Source organism: Carassius gibelio, chromosome A17 (assembly GCF_023724105.1).
Source record: "Carassius gibelio isolate Cgi1373 ecotype wild population from Czech Republic chromosome A17, carGib1.2-hapl.c, whole genome shotgun sequence".
Taxonomy (NCBI): domain Eukaryota; kingdom Metazoa; phylum Chordata; class Actinopteri; order Cypriniformes; family Cyprinidae; genus Carassius; species Carassius gibelio.
In genome coordinates, this window is record NC_068387.1 from 7674424 (window position 1) to 7695676 (window position 21253).

The 21253-nt window shown below is 36.7% G+C and overlaps 1 protein-coding gene across 8 annotated transcripts in view; it reads left to right on the plus strand.

Annotated features, from left to right (window-relative positions):
• LOC127933408 (SPARC-related modular calcium-binding protein 1) overlaps window positions 1-18256 on the plus strand; it is a 72214-nt gene extending 53958 nt beyond the window's left edge. For 6 of the 8 annotated variants that reach the window (XM_052530406.1, XM_052530399.1, XM_052530402.1 and 3 more), the window contains 5 exons: window positions 63-145; window positions 1698-1803; window positions 2760-3004; window positions 4196-4232; window positions 17128-18256. In XM_052530406.1, coding sequence (XP_052386366.1) covers window positions 63-145; window positions 1698-1803; window positions 2760-3004; window positions 4196-4232; window positions 17128-17167 — 511 coding nt within the window. In that variant the 3' untranslated portion in view covers window positions 17168-18256. Of the gene's footprint in view, window positions 1-62; window positions 146-1697; window positions 1804-2759; window positions 3005-4195; window positions 4253-17127 lie in introns of all 8 variants that reach the window. The other 2 variants (XM_052530401.1, XM_052530400.1) reach the window with 2 other exon arrangements.
• The last annotated feature ends 2997 nt before the right edge of the window (window positions 18257-21253 follow it).

Consider the following 21253-nt stretch of genomic DNA (forward strand, 5'->3'; position numbering starts at 1 on the left):
ATTCTGGCCTCCAGATTAATAAACATTGTAACTAAGTGCCTCATGTTTGTGTTCTCCATCAGGTATGAGAAACCAGAATGTGAGAGTGCGGCTCGTTCTCGAGACTCAGACATGGAAGATCCTTTTAGAGACAGAGATCTGACAGGTGAGCAAAACACTTGACATGAGGTGTGTCCCAATTTACAGATTTGCAAACTATTCTTCACCAGTTGGTGGTATAAATATTGCAATAATTAGTCAACACAAGTCCATGCTGAAAATTCCAACAAGAAGTGTACTTCATTACACAGATGATACACTCATTTAACTGAAAAAAATGTGTGAAATGGACACAATTAACTTGTCAGCCGCAGATTTAATAAATAACTTTGACTATCAAAATAGTTTATACACATATTCTTTCAAAAATGGATTGAAAATTATTTTTTTTCAATTGTACGTTAATACAGTGTATCAGTCATTTATTAGCTTTATTAACTATAGCTTCAAGGTCATTTGAAATATATATGTAGTTTTCACTATTTCATATTCCTCTTTCTGGATGGACAATAGACCAAAAATACAGATTTTTGTCCATTTAAATGTTCTTCCACCTTAATCTGCCTAGCAAGTAGCAATTTGTAATTCATTTATGTGATCTATATTGCTTGTTTTATGTGCAATGACGATTGATATCGCTAATATGTTTCTCTGCATTTAAATTGGTGTTTTATTGTATATATTCATTTTCATGATTTTTTTGCTTACCTTTTTTGTGTTTGCTAATAATGTTTGACAAATGATTACAGGATCGAATACAAGAACATGCAGGACCACATGTTAGCATTTAAAGGTTGTTTTCCCTTGATATATTAGGCTTTTGCTCATTCCAGTTCATTCCTAGGTTTCTCGCTCCTTACCCTTTCATTTAGAATTTAATCGTAACTCCTTTTTAATTCCCCATCTGGTAAGTTTACAGAGTAAAATGTGGCTCCTGACTGGGCAACAGATGTGTGGTGTAGTTTATGACAGTGTGGACCACTGGGGAGGGCCGCAGCAGGGGGCCGAGAGGTGCTGTCAGTGCCCAGGGGACTTCAGTGAAATTATTTTTATGTACTCTACTTGAGTGCTACCTGGCACCAAAACAAAAAATTATCCTTTCAACACCGGAAAGGAGAAAAAAAGAACTTTGGATGGAAGTACAACCATTTCTACAGGCCAAATTCCACCTCAAGACCTACCTGTAGCTTCATGCTAGTGCAAACAAACAAACTCAGGGCTAATCTACATCAGGGCTTCCAACAAGCTTGTTTTATTATGTCTAAATGTGCCGAATATTTAACACTTGGTCTGAGAAACACTGAGCCGTCATCACAATTGTCCAAACTTTACAGATACTAAGTGAAGTCACCTGATAAACCACAGGGCCCCACCTACCATTCTAACTTGAGCCGGCAAAATTGAGGAAAATCAGGAAAATCAGGGAAGTTAGTGGGACTGAGGTAGAGGGTACAGCACAAGAATTGTATTAGAAATACAACCGTATTGCATAATGTGTTTTCATTTGGACAGCTTAATACATCCCTTGCTAACTGTGAGCAGAATTGAAAACAAATTGATCTGAGTATATTTCAATGTTGAAACATGTATTTTGTGTGCTGCTGCAAGCCTAAATGGGAATGTTTGTTGTTATACCGGTCTTTCTTTAAATGTTACAGGGTGTCCAGAGGGGAAGAAAGTGGAATTCATAACCAGCCTGTTGGATGCCCTCACTACTGACATGGTGATGGCTATCAACTCACCAGCCCCTTCTGGTGGCGGGAGGTAAGAATTTAATAAAGTTATTTACAGTTTTGTCATGCAACAGAAAATAATAATAATAATAATAATAATAAAGTTATGAGAATAAATGTGTAGTGTTTTGAAAAAATTTAGAGTTTTTCTCTGACCTTGATTAAAAACGTATCTGCCTGTAGCTTTCTAGTAACCCTTAGACCTTGCTTAGCTTGTTTGGGTGTGTTTGATTAGCGTTGGAACTGAACTTTGTAAAAAAAAAAAAAAGTCTGAAAAAAACTCTACCTACTTTTCTTCAGAGAAAAGGCATGGTTGTGATTTTTTTTTTTTTTTCAGTTCTTAAAAATGAATGTGGAATTTTTATTATGACTTTTTTAAAAAGTATTCTTATTTTCACTATTACTATTACTACTATATTATAATTTTAATATAACATTAAAACACTGTCATATTTTCAAGACATGAGCCATAAACAAGTCTAGTCTTGATTGGACCAGCATTGATTGACTAGATTTTTTAATTTAGGGGCAGGAGGTAGTACTTTCTGCTTTAACAAAATGTCCCTACACAATTCTGAGTAAGGCTTGACATTTTTATCCACAACTCCCCACATCTGTCTAATATTCTAGTGCCTAGATGAAGCCAAGGACCCTTTGAGTCTGTGTCTGAACACAAAGTAATTCTATGGGATTTTATTTTTTTCTGTTTTATTCCATTTAAGTCGCAAGTCTTGTGTCATACAGGACAAAGACTGCTTTTAATGTTTGTTAAAATAATAATAATATTAATAATAATAACGCTACAGTAATTTGAAACTGCCAAAGTATAATACTATCTCTGTGTCTTCTCTTTAGCCATTTGCTGTCTTCTCTCTCTCTTACAAATTAATCACACTGCAACAAAAAATCTTAAATGGAAAGTATGTTTTACATGTGTTGAAAGGATTATACAGTATACCACACCAACTATGATTGTTTCTCCTCCAGGTTTGTTGAGCCTGACCCAAGCCACACACTGGAGGAACGGGTGGTTCATTGGTACTTTGCCCAGCTGGATAATAATGGCAGTCTTGATATCAACAAGAAGGAGATGAAGCCCTTCAAGCGCTATGTAAAGAAGAAAGCCAAGCCCAAACGATGTGCCCACAAGTTCACCGACTACTGCGACCTTGACAAGGACAAGACCATCTCCCTTAAAGAACTCAAAGGATGCCTAGGAGTCAATAAAGAGGGTGTGCAGTTTTTCTGAATGCATTTATGTTATAAAAACATATGATGAATTGGATTTGGTACTCTAAAGGAACTGGATTGTTGGTGTTGTGCTTTGGTGGAAGCACATTTTTTTGACGTTATTACGGAAGTTACTTATTTTCCCTTCCTGTACTTCCTGTTTCGTTGAATAGACAATGAAAGTTGGTGTTCCTACAAACTTCCAAACAGTTTCCAACTTTTTTTTAGGTAGTACTTCTAGTTTTTACAACTTTTTTGAAATTTACTTCTGATCGAAATCATTTAAATGTATTTTCCTATTATCTAATCAAACCCCAGTAGACAGTAGATGTTATTGAAGCATCTTCTCAACATAATATTACACTATCACAACACTGCAAACACACTTTTTACAAATATAATTGTTATCCAAAACAGGAACGTTGTGTCTTTTTTGGCGTCAAATTGACACCAGCCACCCTTTATGTGTTACATGATTTATGCATATTGTTAATGCAAAATTTCTTAACAGTAAGTTTCCATAAGATTATAGAAAGTCCTGAAGTCTCATAGGGTTTTTTCGTAAATATAGAATCCCATTTCAGACTCGGAGTTGGAAACAGTTTATTGCTACTTTGTTTCTCATAATTTCAACTTTATATCTCAAACTGTTACATAATATTTTGCAATGTAAGCTTATTATTTCAAACTGCGACTTAATTTGTCATAATTGCTACTTTACTGTATGTGAAGCCATATGACTTTATATCTCACACTGGGACTTTATATGTTGCAGTGTAACACTATATCCTGCAAATTGAACATTTATGACTTTTGTGATTTTGTCAAACAGTGTTACTTTATATCTCACAGTGTGACTTTAAACATCACAATTGTAATTTCATACCTCACAGTGTACTTTATACACACTTTGTCACAATTATTATTATCAGTAGTAGTAGTAGTAGTAGTAGTAGTAGTATTTTTATTCTGAGGCAGAAACAGGCTTATTGTGCCTATTCAAACCCCAAAATACGGTGACTGTACAAAATGAGTCAAATGCTGGCACAGTGACATCAGAGTCAGTCGTTCCTTACTACTGGAAAAATTGTGCAAACATCAAAAGGAGAAGCTCTGGTTTGGGAAAATGTGTCAGTCAGATCCTTTACTTATTAAAATGTGTCTGTCTTTCTTGTATGTTCTTCTTTTTGCAGGTAGCACTACAAGCAGCATCAGCAGTCAGGGGACAAGGCAAGGGACAAATTTGTTCAGTAAGGCCTGACTAATTGCTTGCGCACTAACATTTGCCTCAGCAGCTGCAGAGAGCAGAAGTTCTAATCTATTAACAATAGGAATAGAGTGCAAGCAATGTTGTGAACAATATATGCCTTCCCCTTTTATGATGGAGATGGGATGAATGATGCATCTTAATGGACATCCACGTTGTGTCTGCTTTTGTGTGTGCATGTGTTCTTTGTGAACTAAATTCAATAGATTATTACTTTAATCATAGTTTTTCACTGTAGTCAGAGTGCTGTATGAGTCAGAAGTGACCTATTCTCAGAATAATCAGGGTCAAAAATATTCTGGAGAGTAATTTGGTGGAAAATTCACATTCAACCCATAGGGCCTCTAGAGTGATTATCTTTGCTCATAGTCTGATTCTGGCAAGTCACATGACTTGTCTGTTGTCGGCTGCCTGGACGGCTGGCAGTCAAGTTCAAGTTGAGCTTTATTTTAAAATTTGAATATAATATGTATACATTTTTACCTATACATAGACTGAAACAGAAAGTCATAAAGATTTTATGAATGCTTCACATAGTACTGTGCATGTGCAAAGAGAAACATCGTAAGTCAAGCAGCTGACTGGGGAACAGTGCAAGATGTAAACACATATTTCTGAGTCTTTTATGGCATTATGTACATACAACAGTGTGTGTGAAAAGTGTCTAGTGTGCATAGAGGAGAATTGCACAAAAATGATTTGTATTGCACACACAAAAAAAAGAATGTTTCAGAAAGTCTTTTGTGATGTGGAAAGGTTGGGGGTGTTTGGGGGTGGAGGAGGTGAGCTGGTTCATGTTTCAGGAGGTAGGGGGTTTGTGTGGAGTTTCAGAGGAGGGTGGGGTGATTTGAGTTCAGAGCTTTCACAGTCTGGGGAAAAAGCTCTTGAGCAGTCTGGCGGATCGGGCTCTGATGCTCCTGTACTTTCTTCCTGATGGTAGGAGCTGGAAGAGACTGTGGAAGGGATGGGTGTGGTCCTTCATTATACTATTTGCTTTGCTGGAGCATCGTGTAAGGAAAACGTCCAGGATGGAGGGGAGAGGGGCACCGATGATCTTTGCAGCTGTATTCACTGTTCTCTGGATGGTCTTGTGGTCTGCTGCACTACAGTTCCTGTACCAGACAGTGATGCAGCTGGTCAGCACGCCCTCAGCGGTTCCTCTGTAGAATGTGGTGAGGATGGGTGGAGGGAGACTTGGAGGGAGAATGATGAATATCTTACTGATAAAGTGAATATTAAAGTGGAGACCTGAAGATGTTAAGAGGCTGGTTTTGAGTTTAGGAGCTTGATGGCCTGGGGGAAGAAACTCCTCCTAAGTCTCTCTGTTCTTGCCATCAGGCTGCGGAAATGCTTACCAGATGGCAGCAAAGTGAAAAGATGGTTACTGGGGTGGATAGAGTCCTTGATGATTTTAACAGCTCTGCTTTTGCAGCATTTAATGTAGATGTTCTGCAGAAAGGGAGAGCAGACCCAGAGATGTGCTCAGCTAAGCGCACAACTCTCTGCAGGGCTTTACAGTCTTTACTGGAGCTGTTCCCATACCACACTGAGATACACTGAGTCAATACACTTTCTACTGCCCCTGAATAGAACGTTTTCAGGATTGCTGGTGAGACCCTGAATTTCCTCAGCTGTCGCAGATGGTACAGTCTTGCCTGGCTTTATTAACCTGTGTTTGCATGTGTGAAGTCCAAGACAGGTCCTCTGAGATGTTTACACCAAGGTACTTGAATCTGCTCACCCTCTCCACAGGGGTCCCGCTGATCATATAGAAGAGTATTGGGCTGCTGCTGTCTCTACCTAAAGTCAACAATCAGCTCTTTGTCACCCATGTTCCCCTGCGAGAGACCGGTATTGTACGCAGCAGTGCATTTGTTTACTGCTGCACGGATTGTTCTGTCCACCAATGGTTTCTGATTAGATAAGGTCATAATAGCTATTGTTTCAGTTGCTTGCTCAGCTACCATGTTTACAAAGCTTAATGCTACATCCGTGAACTCGATTACGTCAGATGAACTTGCCTGAAAAGGCCTACTTCATCAAGAGCCACCTGTAACATGGCTTCTGAGTGGGCAGACCAACATGTCACCACCCTCTGCACTGGGGGTTCTTGAACGAGCCTTTGTTTATATTCTGATGTGAGGAAAATGGCGGCATGGTCCGATTTGCCAAAAGCCAGTAGTGAGCGAGCTTTGTAGGCATTCTTAAACTGAGTGAACCAGTGATCCAGTGTATTCGGTCCGCAGAACCTGATTTTACCAAGTGAGACATGTTCCTGGGACAACATCGTTGTTGACCCTGGAACAACATTGTGATTAACCAATCAGATTTGAAGAACCAGTTTTTAGATTTTGTGAAGTTAACGCTTAAAATCAGTGTTTGGTGCTAGTACATCAGTGTCATTCATCTATCATTTCCTCTGATTTTAGGGATTACTCATGGTTAAGGTTAGGTTTAGGTGTAGGGATATGGTTAAGAATATATTTTTGGAGTAAAATGTTGTTCCAGGGTCAACAAAATATGTTGACCTAGGAACACATCGAACTTGGCAAAATCAGGACGTGCATTCGGTCCTCTGGTTGGACAGGAAACATGTTGATAAAAATTAGGCAAAACTTTGTTAAAGCTGTGTTAAAGTCCCCAGCAATTATAATAGCAGCGTCAGGATGTTTGTTAATGTTGCTGCTGAGCACACTGTGAAGCTCAGACAACGCCAAGCTGGTCTCTGCTTGTGGTGGGATGTAAACAGCAGTAACAATGATTGATGAAAACTCCAGGGGTAAATAATGGATAAAAGTTCCAGATGAGGCGAGCAGGAGTGTGACAGAGTGGAGATATTTCTGGGGTCACACCTTTTCTTGTTCATCATGAAATACACTCCTCCACCTTTGGATTTACTGGCCTCAGCTGTCCATTCGTAGAACAGATTAGTTATCATTCGGCGTTACAGCAGCCACAGGACCGAGGGCATGAGCCATGTTTTAGACAAACAAAGGATGTTACAGTCCCTAATGTCCCATTGGAAACTTAACCTGGCTCTAAGATCATCCATCATATTCTTCAGAGACTGGACATTGGCGAGCAGAATACTCGGTAGAGGAGGACTTTGAGCTCTCTTTCTCAGTCTGATGCGAATCCAATAGCGTTTTCCGCGGTGTGTCTTGATCCGTCGCCTTTCAGTGTACTCCTGCAGGTCTGTGAGGTTGTTGTAGGTGGCTGCCTCATTAAACATGTTCCAGTCTGTGCACTGAAAGCAGTCCTGTTATGTTAAGATAGCATCATCTGACCAAACTGTGATGAGTTCTTGAACCAGTTTGGTGAGTTTCAGAAGTGGTCTGTATGCTGAAATTAGCATAACAGAGATGTAGCCGCTGCATCAGACCACTCCGCCATCTTGGATTTGCATCCACTGTCAGGAACCAATGATTTATAGTAGATGTATGTGTTTTTCTCTCCTTCCACTCTAGATCTGGAAATAATATTATTATTTTTTATTATACATCCTGGTGAACTGGCCAAACACATTTGACCGCTCTCTGCCTTCCGCTAGCCACAGGTCGGAAATTAACAGTGGCTTGAGGCAAAAATGCGACCAAATTGGACAAAAATGCCCCTGCTCAATTCAACTAAATCTATTACGGCTGTCACAAATTAAGTGAAAATAAAAGGAAAAGTGTTGATTGCAGTATTACATTTAGATCTGCTCATGTCACATTGTATTTCTTTTTACACATTTTGCGCATTATAACCAATCACACATGATTGTTGATTTTATGAATGCAATGGCCAACCAGAGGCGATTTGTTAAGTGCACACGCTCGGATGGAAAATAGAAAATAGACAATAATTATTAGTTACTTACAACGTTTTATTAAACTGTGATCAAGTTAAAGATACATTCTGTCATATTAAAATATTTTATGACATGACAACCATATCTGATACATGCCAAAAAAAAAAATGTATGATGGTAATAGATTACATTAACATTAGGCAACTTTTAGCCTTGGAGTTGGTTCACCCTCCGCTAATGAAATTAGATATCATTTGAAGGCTTAAAAGCTCAAAATTCATCCTGTGAAAACCATTTTGAAATTGAACTAGGGCTGAAATGATTAGTCGACTTTATCGACAATGTCAACAATAAAAATTGTCGACAAATAATTGTATTGTCGAGTCATCGTTTGAGCTCATATGATCTAATGTAAAAGCCTGCAGTAATGTGGTTTGACCAGTGTGGTGCTATAGTGCAGGACTATAATTCAGTGCTCCTGGAGGCAATAGGGTGTAACGTCACCTAACCAAACCCAAAAAAGAGGTCTCATTGCTTCCCCTTGTCGGAGAATGTGCTAACAGCCATAATAAATAATAGTGATATCTATGGACTTTTAAGATATCCAGTTAAACTATCTAGTTGTTTTTATTGTTGATAATTTATTTATATACATTTATAAATTTATATTTATATTTTTTATATTTGTATATTAGTGAAAAGAATAAAAATAAAAATGTTTCCGCATATGTGATGGACATTATGATAATCTTTGGTATTTACTTTGAAGACATCTTGAGTATAACTGCTTCATATTTAACAAAGCTTATGCAAAATGCTTGAACCGAAAGTGGTGAGGCCAGGTCAACAGAATACAGAATTCTGTTGCACAAAACCCCTATTCAAGAGAAGAAGACACAACGCTTTGGAGCAAAGGCGGACAAACCTAAAGTAGCTGAGCGACGTATGGATAAATATGTAAATATGCTGTGCACTTTACTCTAAATAACAAAATAAACACAATGAAAACTGACAGTGGTGAGAGAGCAGCAGTTACGGAAGCATCTGATTGCAGCCATTTGGATGTTTGCACAAGCTTTGCACTTTGGCACTCCAGTAAAGTCAAGTCAAGTCCAGTCCAGTCACGTCACATTTATTTATATAGCATTTTATACAATAAATAGCCTTAAATCAAGCAGCTTTACAGTATTAATATTATATATATATATATATATATATATATATATATATATATATATATATATATATATATATATATATATATATATATATATATATATATATATATATATATATATATATATATATTCACACACACACATTTCATTAAAGTGTTAGTTCGGTTTGAAGAGATCAAAGCTTGATCTAGCCCAGGACTGTTTTGATTATCATAACCCTATAAGGTATTTTAAGATTATCTTGTGAATGAAACAGTTTATCCAAAAATAAAGCATCTCATCACTTACTTTAATTTTATGTATTTTTCATGGGACTTTTTTTTCATATAGCTAATTAAATGGTGAATAATAGTTTCTCTGTCATCTCATTCTGTGTGCCAAATATATATTGGTTTTATAAATTTATTGTATAATAAATGTAATTGCATAATTTTTTTTAATTTCAATTTTTCAAAAGCTTAAGTAATTAGGCCTACCTTTATTTGTTAGAATATTTATAACTCAATATTTTAACTAATCGAAAAAGCTGAATAATAATTCAAAGTCTATTGTTTAATCTGTGAAATAATTGATGATTAGTCGATTAATAGTTCTAATTAAAATAATTTTTTGTTGCTGCCCTAAATCGAACATTGTGTTACCATAGAAATGGTATTTTAAAATCTTTTGGCAGTCTCCTCCCCCTAAGTGGGCGGTCTCACTTAGGGGTGTGATTTTACAAAATGTTTTAAGTTATTTTACAATCAAAACTTTTTTTTTTTTTATAATCTTGACAACATACATATCGTTTTAAAGGTCTAACTCTCAAGATTCCATCCCATTGGTGGTTATTTTGTTATAGAAGTAAAACAAAAAAATCCAATTTCAATGGAGTTTGGGTGTCATTTGGTGGCTGTTTGTGGTATAACACCTAATTGAAATATCACAGGAACCTCTGCATTTTAATTCAACTTAAAATTTGGAACATAACTTATTTAAACATAAGGCTGTACATATATACAGTGCCTTTTTTACAGTAAATTTAAACTTATATAACGTTTTGATACTTTCATATTTGAAAAGATTTCACTTCTACAACAAAATGCTGATTGTCCTCTTTAAAAAAAGAGTCCAACAACAAGTCTGTATTATAAAGTGTTCATCAATTATAACTATTTAAGTTTGGATAGTGCACTTTAACACATGTGACACTTGTTCACTTAAATTAAAAGTATTTTTTATAAATGTTTTCATAGCTCTCAAATTTAATGTAATGTATAATAGCTATATAGTCAAAAGTAAAATGTAAAGTAAAACTTTCAGTCATAAAAAGTTGTGATTAATTCTGTATTCATTTATTTCTTTTTTAATAGATTGGCAGCACTAATATAAATATACTATAATATGTCTAAACAAATGTCCTTTTTGCCCCCAGAGTGGTGTAGTTAGGTCATGTTAAATAGCCAAAACTTGACCCTCGAGTTGGAAGTAACTTCTACCCTCAGATAAATGGGCCAGATGCCAAGGCAACCCACAATCCACCTGATCCTCTGCTGATTGAGTTCAAATAATATTACATCCCATCATTAGCCGCACCAAGTTCTGCCACTTCATCACTGGCCAAAAGACTAGCTACTTATGTTACTTATTACAAGAAGACATCCCCTTCTAACAGCTTTTGTTGGACAAATGTAGCAGGTTTGGAGTCACTTGCTTCTCCTCGATCACATCATTTGTTCTGCTTCAAAGATAAGTAATGAAGTAAAAATAAAGTGCATTGGTAGGTCTGTAAAATGTTTCCAACCTCATTAATCTAGTAGGGAGAAGAAAGTTTCCAAAATAATCACCAAGAGTCACGTCCCCAATGTCTTTTTTTTCTTTCTATTTTTTGTAAAAAAATTTAGTGCTGTCATGACTTTGCTGTATATTAGCAGGTTATGAGAAGGAAAGTATGGTTTTAATATTAATGCTGATGTGTTTCTCCATATCGGCCTTCTCTGGTTTGTGGTTCTCTAAAGTAGAACTTAAGGGGAGGAAATATTTATCTAAATTCTATAATTCAGTGTGTCCAGACCCACCTGTTTCTCTTTGCTAAATTACAGCATGAGGTTTAATTCATTGGGCTCCTGTGTGTAGACAGTCAGAATTCATGTGCAACTTTATAACTGGTTAGAATAAGACTTTGTGGCACCATTTATTCACATTTGATAAGTGGTAGTCTTCAGTGATATTTTCTTTAGAGCCACAGAAAACAAAAAACAAAACAAAAAACACTTATTTGGAAGCATAACAGTTTATTTGAAAATATGGCAAATGTAATAGCTCTGAGACCAAGACTGTCTCAATTAAAAAAAAAATAAAAAAATATATATATTATTATTATTATTTTTTTGCAGTGTAGGAGACAGAGACGTAAAGCAGAAACCAGAGACGTTGTATCTAATAGCATGATGGCAAGTCATCCTCTCGCTCCTTTGCGTCAGTTTTTGCCAGCCATAATGTTTTGCTCGTAGTTAGGTGTTTAGCATTTGATGACAAGCTCGCTAGCCCACTAGCACCATTTCTAGCCAGCTCGCTCTCCGACCAGTGGGATTCCCTTGTTATTAGTCGCGTAGCTGCTGTTTACCCTGGCTTGTGGGTTCTGGTAGCCTAGCAGAGAGCCACCAAGGACCCAGTGAGGGCTGAGCTCATGTGTTTACCCTGGCGCTGCCCACTTAAACCTCAAAACAGTGGCCGGGAGCGGGCAGAAAGTCAGGCTCAGTGGACCGTGACTAGCACTGCCAAGATAAACAGCTGCTTCATTTGGAGAGCTGATGGGGCTTCTCCTACCCACAGCCAAAAAGTTTGCTTTCAACACTCATCTCCCATGTACACACTCGAGGGTTTGATGAAGTGGGCCAAACTTCTACTAAAAGACAGTTTTATGTCTTGCCGCTTAAGTGTACTAGAAGTAAAATTGATGAGTCTGATGTAGACGCGATTTGGAATCATGCTCTGCCAAAATGTCCTCGACGCAATGAGAGCCAATAGAAATTTCCTTCATCTGGCTGTGGCTGTTTGACAATGAACGTATGACAAATTGTAACATTTATTTAGTTACAATACTGTACTTACAGTTACTGCAATCCAGACACCAGAATAAAAAATGTCAGGAGTGCTTTTTACTACACCATAATAAGGATTTTATAAAACTTTTTTTCTGAGACAAGTGAATTACTGAAGGCTTCCTGGAAAGTTAGTTATATTAAAGGGATAGTTCACCCAAAAATGAAAATTACCCCATGATTTACTCATATATATATATAATGTCGTGGTTCTTCCAAGCTTTATAATGGCATTGAATGAGTGTTGAGATTTTGAAGTCTAATAAGTCACATCCATCCATCTTAAAAAGTACAAAACATGGCTCAATAGACGGGGGCGGGGGTCAATAGATGCATTCTGAAGCAATAATAATAATAATAATAATAATAATAATAATAAAATAAAAAAAATCTAAATCTCTAGTTTCCACTAACTGTCATATGCACCTTCATGAGAGAGTGGCGTTCCAGCGGATGGTGTAGCATAGGCTATGATGAGAGGTGACAAATGTGGAAGCATAGTGGAGAGCAAAACAAAACACCAGTAACGAATTAGAAGTACAAAGCAAGGATGTGTAAAGAAAAATTGACTCGGAAAGGAGACTTGTTTAACTTTGCTGTGAACAAGACTTGGTTCTCTTAAGACTAGCATATTCTCACCGTGCTTATGCAATGCCTAAGTCTTACGCTATCTGCTTGAATGCTGATAACTTTTTTGAGTGTTAGCAAAGAATAGTGCAATTTTTTTCTGGTCTTGGCTGACTTAGGATGGTCATTGGTCATTCAGCCAGACCAAGGTTACCTTTAGTTTAGAGTTGTCCAAAAGCAGCCAAACCATGTTTTTTTTTTTTTTTTTTTTTTTTTTTTTTTTTTTTTTTTTTTTTCAGAAACCATACATTGCAATGGAGCTAGTTGACAATTTGTTTTTTTGTTTTATGGTAAAGATCGTGGTCTTCCTTTCTTAGTTCTTTATTTTCAACTTTTTTCAAACCAATGGCTCCCTCAAATGGTTAGCACTATTCCATACTAGACCTTTCAAATGCAGACATTATAATTGCTAGATAAAGCTCCAACCTTACGCCTCAAACTTGCGACAGACAAAGATATCAGATTGCATTGCATTGACATTATTTTTATTATTATTTTTGGTTGGGAAATTAAGATAGTTGGAGAATAGTTACTTAAGAGTTCAGAGTTAACATACTATAGTGAGGTCTCAGATTTAAAATAATAGTAATAATTGAAAGAAAAAGGAAAAGTGTGACATCTATTTTACAGGCATTATTTTAATTGTATGTAAGAAACTCTAAAACTAAATGCACTAATTATTAGCCTCTAATGTGGATCTTAGCTTTTATGTCTTTGTTGGAAATTAAGCAGGCTCTTAAAACAAGGGTGGCCGTCCTTCCAAGCTAATTGTTTAAGGACAAATATCACTATATGGGACCCACCTGTGCTGCACATTTCTTCAGATTCTACCAGTACATTGGAATACTTATTTTGGTACTTTCTTTTCATTAGTTTAGTTTAAAGTTTTTTTAGAAGCATATTTAAGACAAAATGCATGCCACTGTATTGTATTAAGTGGTAAAAATGCCCAGGTGGTGAAGGATGGACAACAAGTACATTGTTTTAATTTTGACAGCAGACATGAGGCTCACTCGTGACTCTGGTGTAAGAAAGAGGCTTTGTGTGTGCATGCCATTAGCTTTGTGTACAAGACGCTTTAAGCATCTGGCTGGGAGAATGTTGCAGACACACTGATTTGTTGCATCTTAGTCATTAACGATAATTGTGGATGACATCAGGGTGATGTTTTCAATGGAGTATGTAAAAAAGTGAGCAGATTGCTTGCTTGGGATGTTTTGCACTGACTCAAAGTGAATTGCCCTTCTTTTCTGTAGCCTTTTGTATACATGTGTAACGGAGGCCAGCGAGTAGGTGCTGCGCAGGTAAACCTCACTCCCCGATCTCAAAAGACGCACTAGCCACAGACGCTAGTGGCCACAGTTATTTAGCTTCCATGTTGGTGCATCCACCTCCCATGCCGGAGTCACCTCATGGGTTCGAAGTCCACTCAGAGCGAGTGCGAGGTGTGGCGGTGAGGACCCGGGAGAGAGGGGTTAAATTGGTGCCGTGACCCGGATGGAAGTGAGGTTTAGGGGGGTGAGTGTAATGGAGGGTAGCGAGTAAGTGCTGTGTAGGTAAACCTCACTCCCCGATCTCAAGAGATGCACTAGCAACAGACGCTAGTGGCTGCAGTCATATAACCTCCTTGTTGGTGCATCCACCTCCCTATTCCGCCTATTAGTGGGTCATCATTGGAATCATGCTGATAATAATACATTTATTGATTAATTTTTAAAGACTTTAACATTTGAATACTAAACAATATTGGTCGCTATGCCAAGACCAGATGAAATCCACTATGTTGTGTTCTGTATATAAAATCCAGTTTTTTTTTTTTTTTTTTTTTTTCAGTATATTTGTAGTAAACTTCCAAATGTTTTAGAAGTCATTTTGAATCTGCATCAGCAATACATTGTTGCACACCTTTTTTGCCACAAGGCACTAGCCTACCGTTCCAGGTCTCCAATGTTCAGCATAATCCGAGATCAGTTGTCAGGTAAGGCAGCTCTCAGACACTGTGGATCTGGTTTCCCTGGCCTTTATCAGATGAGGGGGGACGGGGTGAGCAGGGAAAGGCTTTGTGTCCTTAATGACACAGTCATTTCATCACTTTACCACTCGGAAAGAGTAGAGGCCAAAGTGGACCCTTTTTCTGGTGCCTGTTAATTACCGAAGGGAATTGGGCTTTTGAGTAGAATGAGTACACAGACACTGAGAGCTTAAAGAATTCAACACACTAACGGACAAACAAGACAAACTCTCATATTCGCCCCAAACCCGCCCCTGCATTGCCATTAGCTACAAAAGTTGTGACCACATAAATACTAGCTATGTTCGATAGGAACGCTTGCTGTGATGAATGTTTCAACCAGCAAATGTTTGCAAATTACATTTAAGTTTCGTAAGGAGGCAATTGTAGAACAATCATGATAAAAATCAGAGGCAAACAGCCACATAATTTTACTGCAAAGTATTATTAATAATTTGTATTGGTTCATTTACATTTGCGAACTGATCCACTTGGATGAAACAGACATTCCAGCGAATAGACAGCTGTGTGTAATCCCTCAGGCTGCTGTTAAGCTATGCTGCAATTCATTCTGACATTAAAACAAATCATGATTTTATAGTGATAGTTGTTGGAGAAAGTAGCTTGCTACTGAAAAACTACAGTATTTTTGAAATAGCATGGTTAATACTGAAAACATTTAGTTAAGGAAGTTAACACTTTGGCCTCTCTGTCGTGGTTGAAACCTAAAATTGCAACTTATTTGCATAGCTTTGTGGCAGGTCTGTTACAAAGGCTCCTAATGACATCAATAAGACAATTAAAGTTAAAAAAAATGTAAAAAAAAAAAAAAAAAAGTATTGTCTGAGCAATTAAGTAGCATCTCATGCCATAGTATGCCATTTACTTAGGACATTGCATAAACATGCATAAGGACAAATTATGTAAATATGAAATTTCCTGCCAGATTTGACTCAAATTGTTGCCTTAACATTACATTACAAACATTATTGTAAGGCAAAAACACTGACTGAACACAACTGATTGTATTTCTGCATGTCTTAGAATTTTTCTTGCACTTCTGTTGGTGACTAAAGTGGCCTAAACACATACCTGTAATGCTAGTTTTAATAAGTACAAAGACATTTTAATCGGTCATAAGTTCTGGTGAAGGCACTGGAGTTTACATAATGTGTATGTGTAAATTAAACTTTTGCATAAAACTGAAGCACTTAAGTTTGTGTTTTAGTAAATTCAGGTTAACTGATACAACAGGTCTATTCCTTTTGACTTAGGATCCACCTGCATTTCTCTGCCCTCAAATGTCTGCTGTTGAACTTATTTACATACGTGCACATCTGATGGAGTATCCACGGCCGGGACCCCCTCTCTGCCTGTCAGACCCTTCCCCTATGGGGAAGAGGAGGGGGTTCTTCATTGGAGCTCTTGTACTCACTTCCACAGTAGCCATCTGCAAGCAATCTGTCCGCTCTGATAGCTCCAAAAGGAGTCTCATGGCCCAAACTGCGGACACCAAATATCCCTTTTCCCAATGCCATTATGATCCAACTACACTGTATTTTATGGTTTTACTGTACAGGACACAGTGTGAACTACATATACTGTCTTTATGCTGCATGTAGGGTTTATGTTATAAAAATTACTTATATATATATATACCTAAAAGCAGCAGTCTGCATAAATCACCAGTGATTTGTTGTCGATTGTCATAGAGTTACACATCAGCTGCAGGGGAAGGATCTGTTTTCCACATGACTTCGCAAAGAGAACAAACATGGCCTCTCATCCTCCCATCCACATTAAGATGCTTACATACACACTGCAGATTTTAAATGAAGCCAGTGCATTATTGAAGCTGACATCGAACATATCATCTTGAAAGCATTTGGTGCATCTGGAGATGTTCTGCTCGCAGACAAAACACAGCAATGCCAGACCTTGTTGTTTGCCCCATATCTCTCTTCCTATTTGTTGTGTGCGTGTGACCGGAGACTATATCAAGGCTGCATGTATGTGTGTGCGCGTGTGCATGCATGAGTGCAGATCATCTCAAGAATGCTGCTGTCTTGTCACGCTACTGCAGTGTTTTGGCACATCTGCACGCCAGCTAAGCTGAGCAGAAACACCTCGCCGCTCACCTGTCTCACCATCCTGTCTGTTTTCCAGTAGGTCGTCTGGTCTGAAGACAGAAAGTTCCAGAAGATGAGGCAATAGCACAAAGCACAGACCAAGAAGAGTACAACGAAGGATTCTGAGAAATTATTAAGAGGTTCCTTAAGATTAAAAAAAAAGATGAAAATGATATCATGGAGCCAAAATATTTGCACTTTCTTCTCCCATTGCTAGACATTTTGGTCCCACTTTATATTAAGTGCCCCTAAAACCTGTGCACTAACAAGTAACTACATGTGTAGGTAGTATGTAACCACAGTGTAAGTACACATTGGTATATAGTATCTACAGCTGTAATGTTTGTGTAAATACAGACATGTAACAACCCTCCTAATGGTTTGTGTAAGTGCAAATGTGTAACGGGACATATATAACTATATTTTGTAACAACAATATGTATAAGAGTAATTGGAACCAGTTGACCCAGGAGCTGGAGATGGGTATATTTAGGGTTGGAAATGGGAGATCCGGGGGTGGAGATGGGTAGATTTAGTTATATGTAAAGTGGGAGGGGTTAGATCTCAAGTTGGAATTAGTGCATAACTATAATACCAATGTACTCACATAGTAACTCCTCAGGAACTGTCCACTTAATATAAAGTGTAACATTCTGGACACCAACCAGAATTGATATGTAAAGCTTAACTTAGTAATTACATGACAAATTTAATATAAAGTGTAATACTTTACCAAAATGTTCTGTTAGTTCTGTTACGCATTTGTACTTTGTTTACCAAAAGGTGTTGTTACCAGTGTCCTGTTACACATTTGTACTTACACATACCTTTCGGTGGGTTGTTACATGTGTAAAGTTACACAGACATTAGAGGTGTAGATACTATGCTCCAATGTGTACTTAAACTGTGGTTACTACGTACAGGGACACTTAATATGAAGAGGGTCCAACATTTTTATTATGTCATTTGTTTGTGTTGTAAATGTCTTATTAATATGACAAAAATGTATGTTAGAGAACACTGACTGTAAGTTTGAGCGATTACCTGTTTGCGTCTACATTTGCCACATCCATGCTAACCGCTAATCCAGACAGTATTATTTAGTTGTGTTTGAATGTGACATTTTTGGATGTCAATAAAATAAAAATAAAAAACACTCTACAGTATTTTGAAATTAGCTTGTCTTTAAATGCCTCTTGTTCAGTTTGCTGTTGTTTCTGATAGTGTCCACTCAACCAGTATGTTTTGCTTCTTCGTTCACATTGGCAACGTAACTAATGGAGCATTGATAGTGAACGAGAAATGGAGCGAAGTTGTTTCTGTCAACAAACATTAGCTACGGTCTCTCAGACCTGCACCCCGAGAGACTCTAGTAATGTACAGGTAACCATCTCATCGCATGAGAATTATCAGTAGGTTCCACGCGGTTAATTCAAAAGTCAAAAGTCAAAAACACTATCATGCTAAATCAGTTTTGTAAATGTCACAAAACACTTAACTTAGCTCTACTATTTTCAAATGGATTATTCAGTAAGTATATGGTGTGTCTCACATAATGAACAACTGGTGTTTTGTTGTAGATTTTTTTCACAATGCCTTTATCAAGTCTTTAACCTTCAACTGAGAAATAGTACAGTATTGCTGTGAACTGATGAGTGCATATAACTAGCCTAGCAGTAATTTTCATGAGAAAAACTTATGTTTACCTTCTTTCCATACATCAATGCTGGGTATTTGCATACATTTGCATTCCTTGAGGTACCAGCGAGTGACATGTTAATAACATGGTAATCTTTCAGTACCACTGCATTTTTACCATGGCATTACCACAAAGGTTTTTATTTATATTTTTATTTAAATTCCATTTTCTTCTCTGGCTAGAAGAGTCCTGTATGAATCACGAGCTCTGTGTAGGTCTTATAATAATTCAGTATATTCCTTTTTTTTTTTTTTTTTTGCAAAGTCTCCAAGCTTATGTCCCATCTGGTGTGATTTATTGTTAAGCATCTGTGTTAGCTGGAGTGTGTTCACTAGCAATGATTTGTTTCTCATCCTAGGTAATCGCTTGTAGTTATTTTGCAGGAATGCATGAGAAAAGAGTAACTGTTTTAAATTGATTAATTGTTTTGATGTATTTACACTGACTCAAAGTTAACTTCTATGTCATCATTGACTGGGCTTTGGAAATGCTATTTGTCTATTCCAAAAGCGAAACATCCAAGTTCTTTCAAGACAGCAATAAAATTTGAGATATAAATATATTTACCCCTTATTTTGATGAATGTATCTTTCAACTTTAGGAACTTTAGGCTCTCTGTGTCTGGTATTTTGTATTTCCCTGTGTGTGTGGGGGGGGGGGGGGGGCATGTTTTTGTGACATATCAGGACACAACTCAGTATAATGACATGGGTATGACACAGGTATTACAAGGAGAGGGTGACTTATGAGGACATAAGCCATGTCCCCATTTTTCAAAACACTTATAAATGAGTTTTTTTGAGAAAGTAGAAATGCACAAAGTTTCCTGTGAGGGTTAGGGTTAGGGGTAGGGTTGGTGAAGGGCGATAGAATATACAGTTTCTACAGTATAAAAACCATTACGCCTATGGGATGTCCCCACTTTTCACAAAACCAAATGTGTGTGTGAGTGTGTGTGTGTTTTTGTTGTTGTAGTTGTTGTTGTTTGTTTTTGTTTTTGTTTTTTGCTTATTGACATGTACTGTGTAGCTATTAATTTGGCTTAAAAATGAAACCAGTCCAGTTGTAAATATTTATCATATGTGCCTTTTGGTCTTTTCTCCAATTCAGTTTTGAAACGGTGTTTAGCAAACTCTTAAGACTATGTCAACATCATTTCGATTATGTCGTAGAAAGAGTTGTAAGGTGGTATTGTTCTTATCATAAATAATTTCTGTTGTGTTTTTAAGTCTGTTCATCACAATGTAAAAATGACAGCCAGTGCTAATATACACAAAAAAAAGAGAAAGAAAGAAATCTGTCGGATTTTTATTATTATTATTATTTTTTTTTTTTTCATCTTTTGCTCACAGGAATTCAGATCATGGATACTTAAAATAATGTGCTTAAGTGTAAACTGACTATGATGTTTTGGACACTTAATTGTATTAAATGAAATTAAAGGAAAATGCATTATTCAAATACAAATACATATGTATTACATTATAGTATTTTCTTCAGGCATGACAAAGGATCAAAACAATTGTTTATTTACTTTAATGTAAAACTTTTCATTTGACATTACAAACATTACAAAGTGCACTTTTTAAAGTCAAGAAAGTGTACTTTCAAGCATTTCCTTTAATGTGACAATATATACAAGAGCACATTCAGTACAATTAAGCATTTTTTCCAAAAGTGTTAGCTTCCGTGTTAACTTACTGAAATTATTAAACTTTTTCTGTTGACTTTTTTACTTTTAAAATCTTTTAATGTGCAACATTTCATGAAAGATATTTGTGTTGTTGGTTTTTGTATACTTTTTATTATATATATATATATATATATATATATATATATATATATATATATATATATATATATATATATATATATATATATATACTGTATATATATATATACTGTGTATATATATATATATATATATATATATATATATATATATATAAATTTTTTTTTTTTTTTTTTTTTTTTTTAAAGAAAGTCATGATGTATTAACCTAAAATTTCAGGTTTAAATATGTTTAATATTTTTAAGATGGCCTAAGGATTATAGTTCACATTCGGTAATGGTTCAGTAATTGGGTATGTCTATAGTAGACTTGGGACAACTGTGTGCCGCCCGTTTTCTCTTTTACACCCACCTGAAGTACTTCCAGCCATCAGCTGAGGCCACATCATGTTTTAAATGTCTCAAACTGTCCGAGCTGTAATCACGGCCAATCAAACGAGAGAACCAATCCGGAGGGAGGCACAGATTACTGTCAATATCACAGATAGACAGAAGGGGCCTCAAAAGAGAGGTATTTAAGCCTAGACCATCAGCATTCCAACACGGTCTTTCCGGCAGCAGTAAAGAAAAGACCACATGTTCAGAATGTACGGAATGGCAATGAAAGCAAGAAACTTCTATAAAAGAGGCAACTCCCTGTTCCCAGGTGCACAACTGATCAGATGTCTAGTGA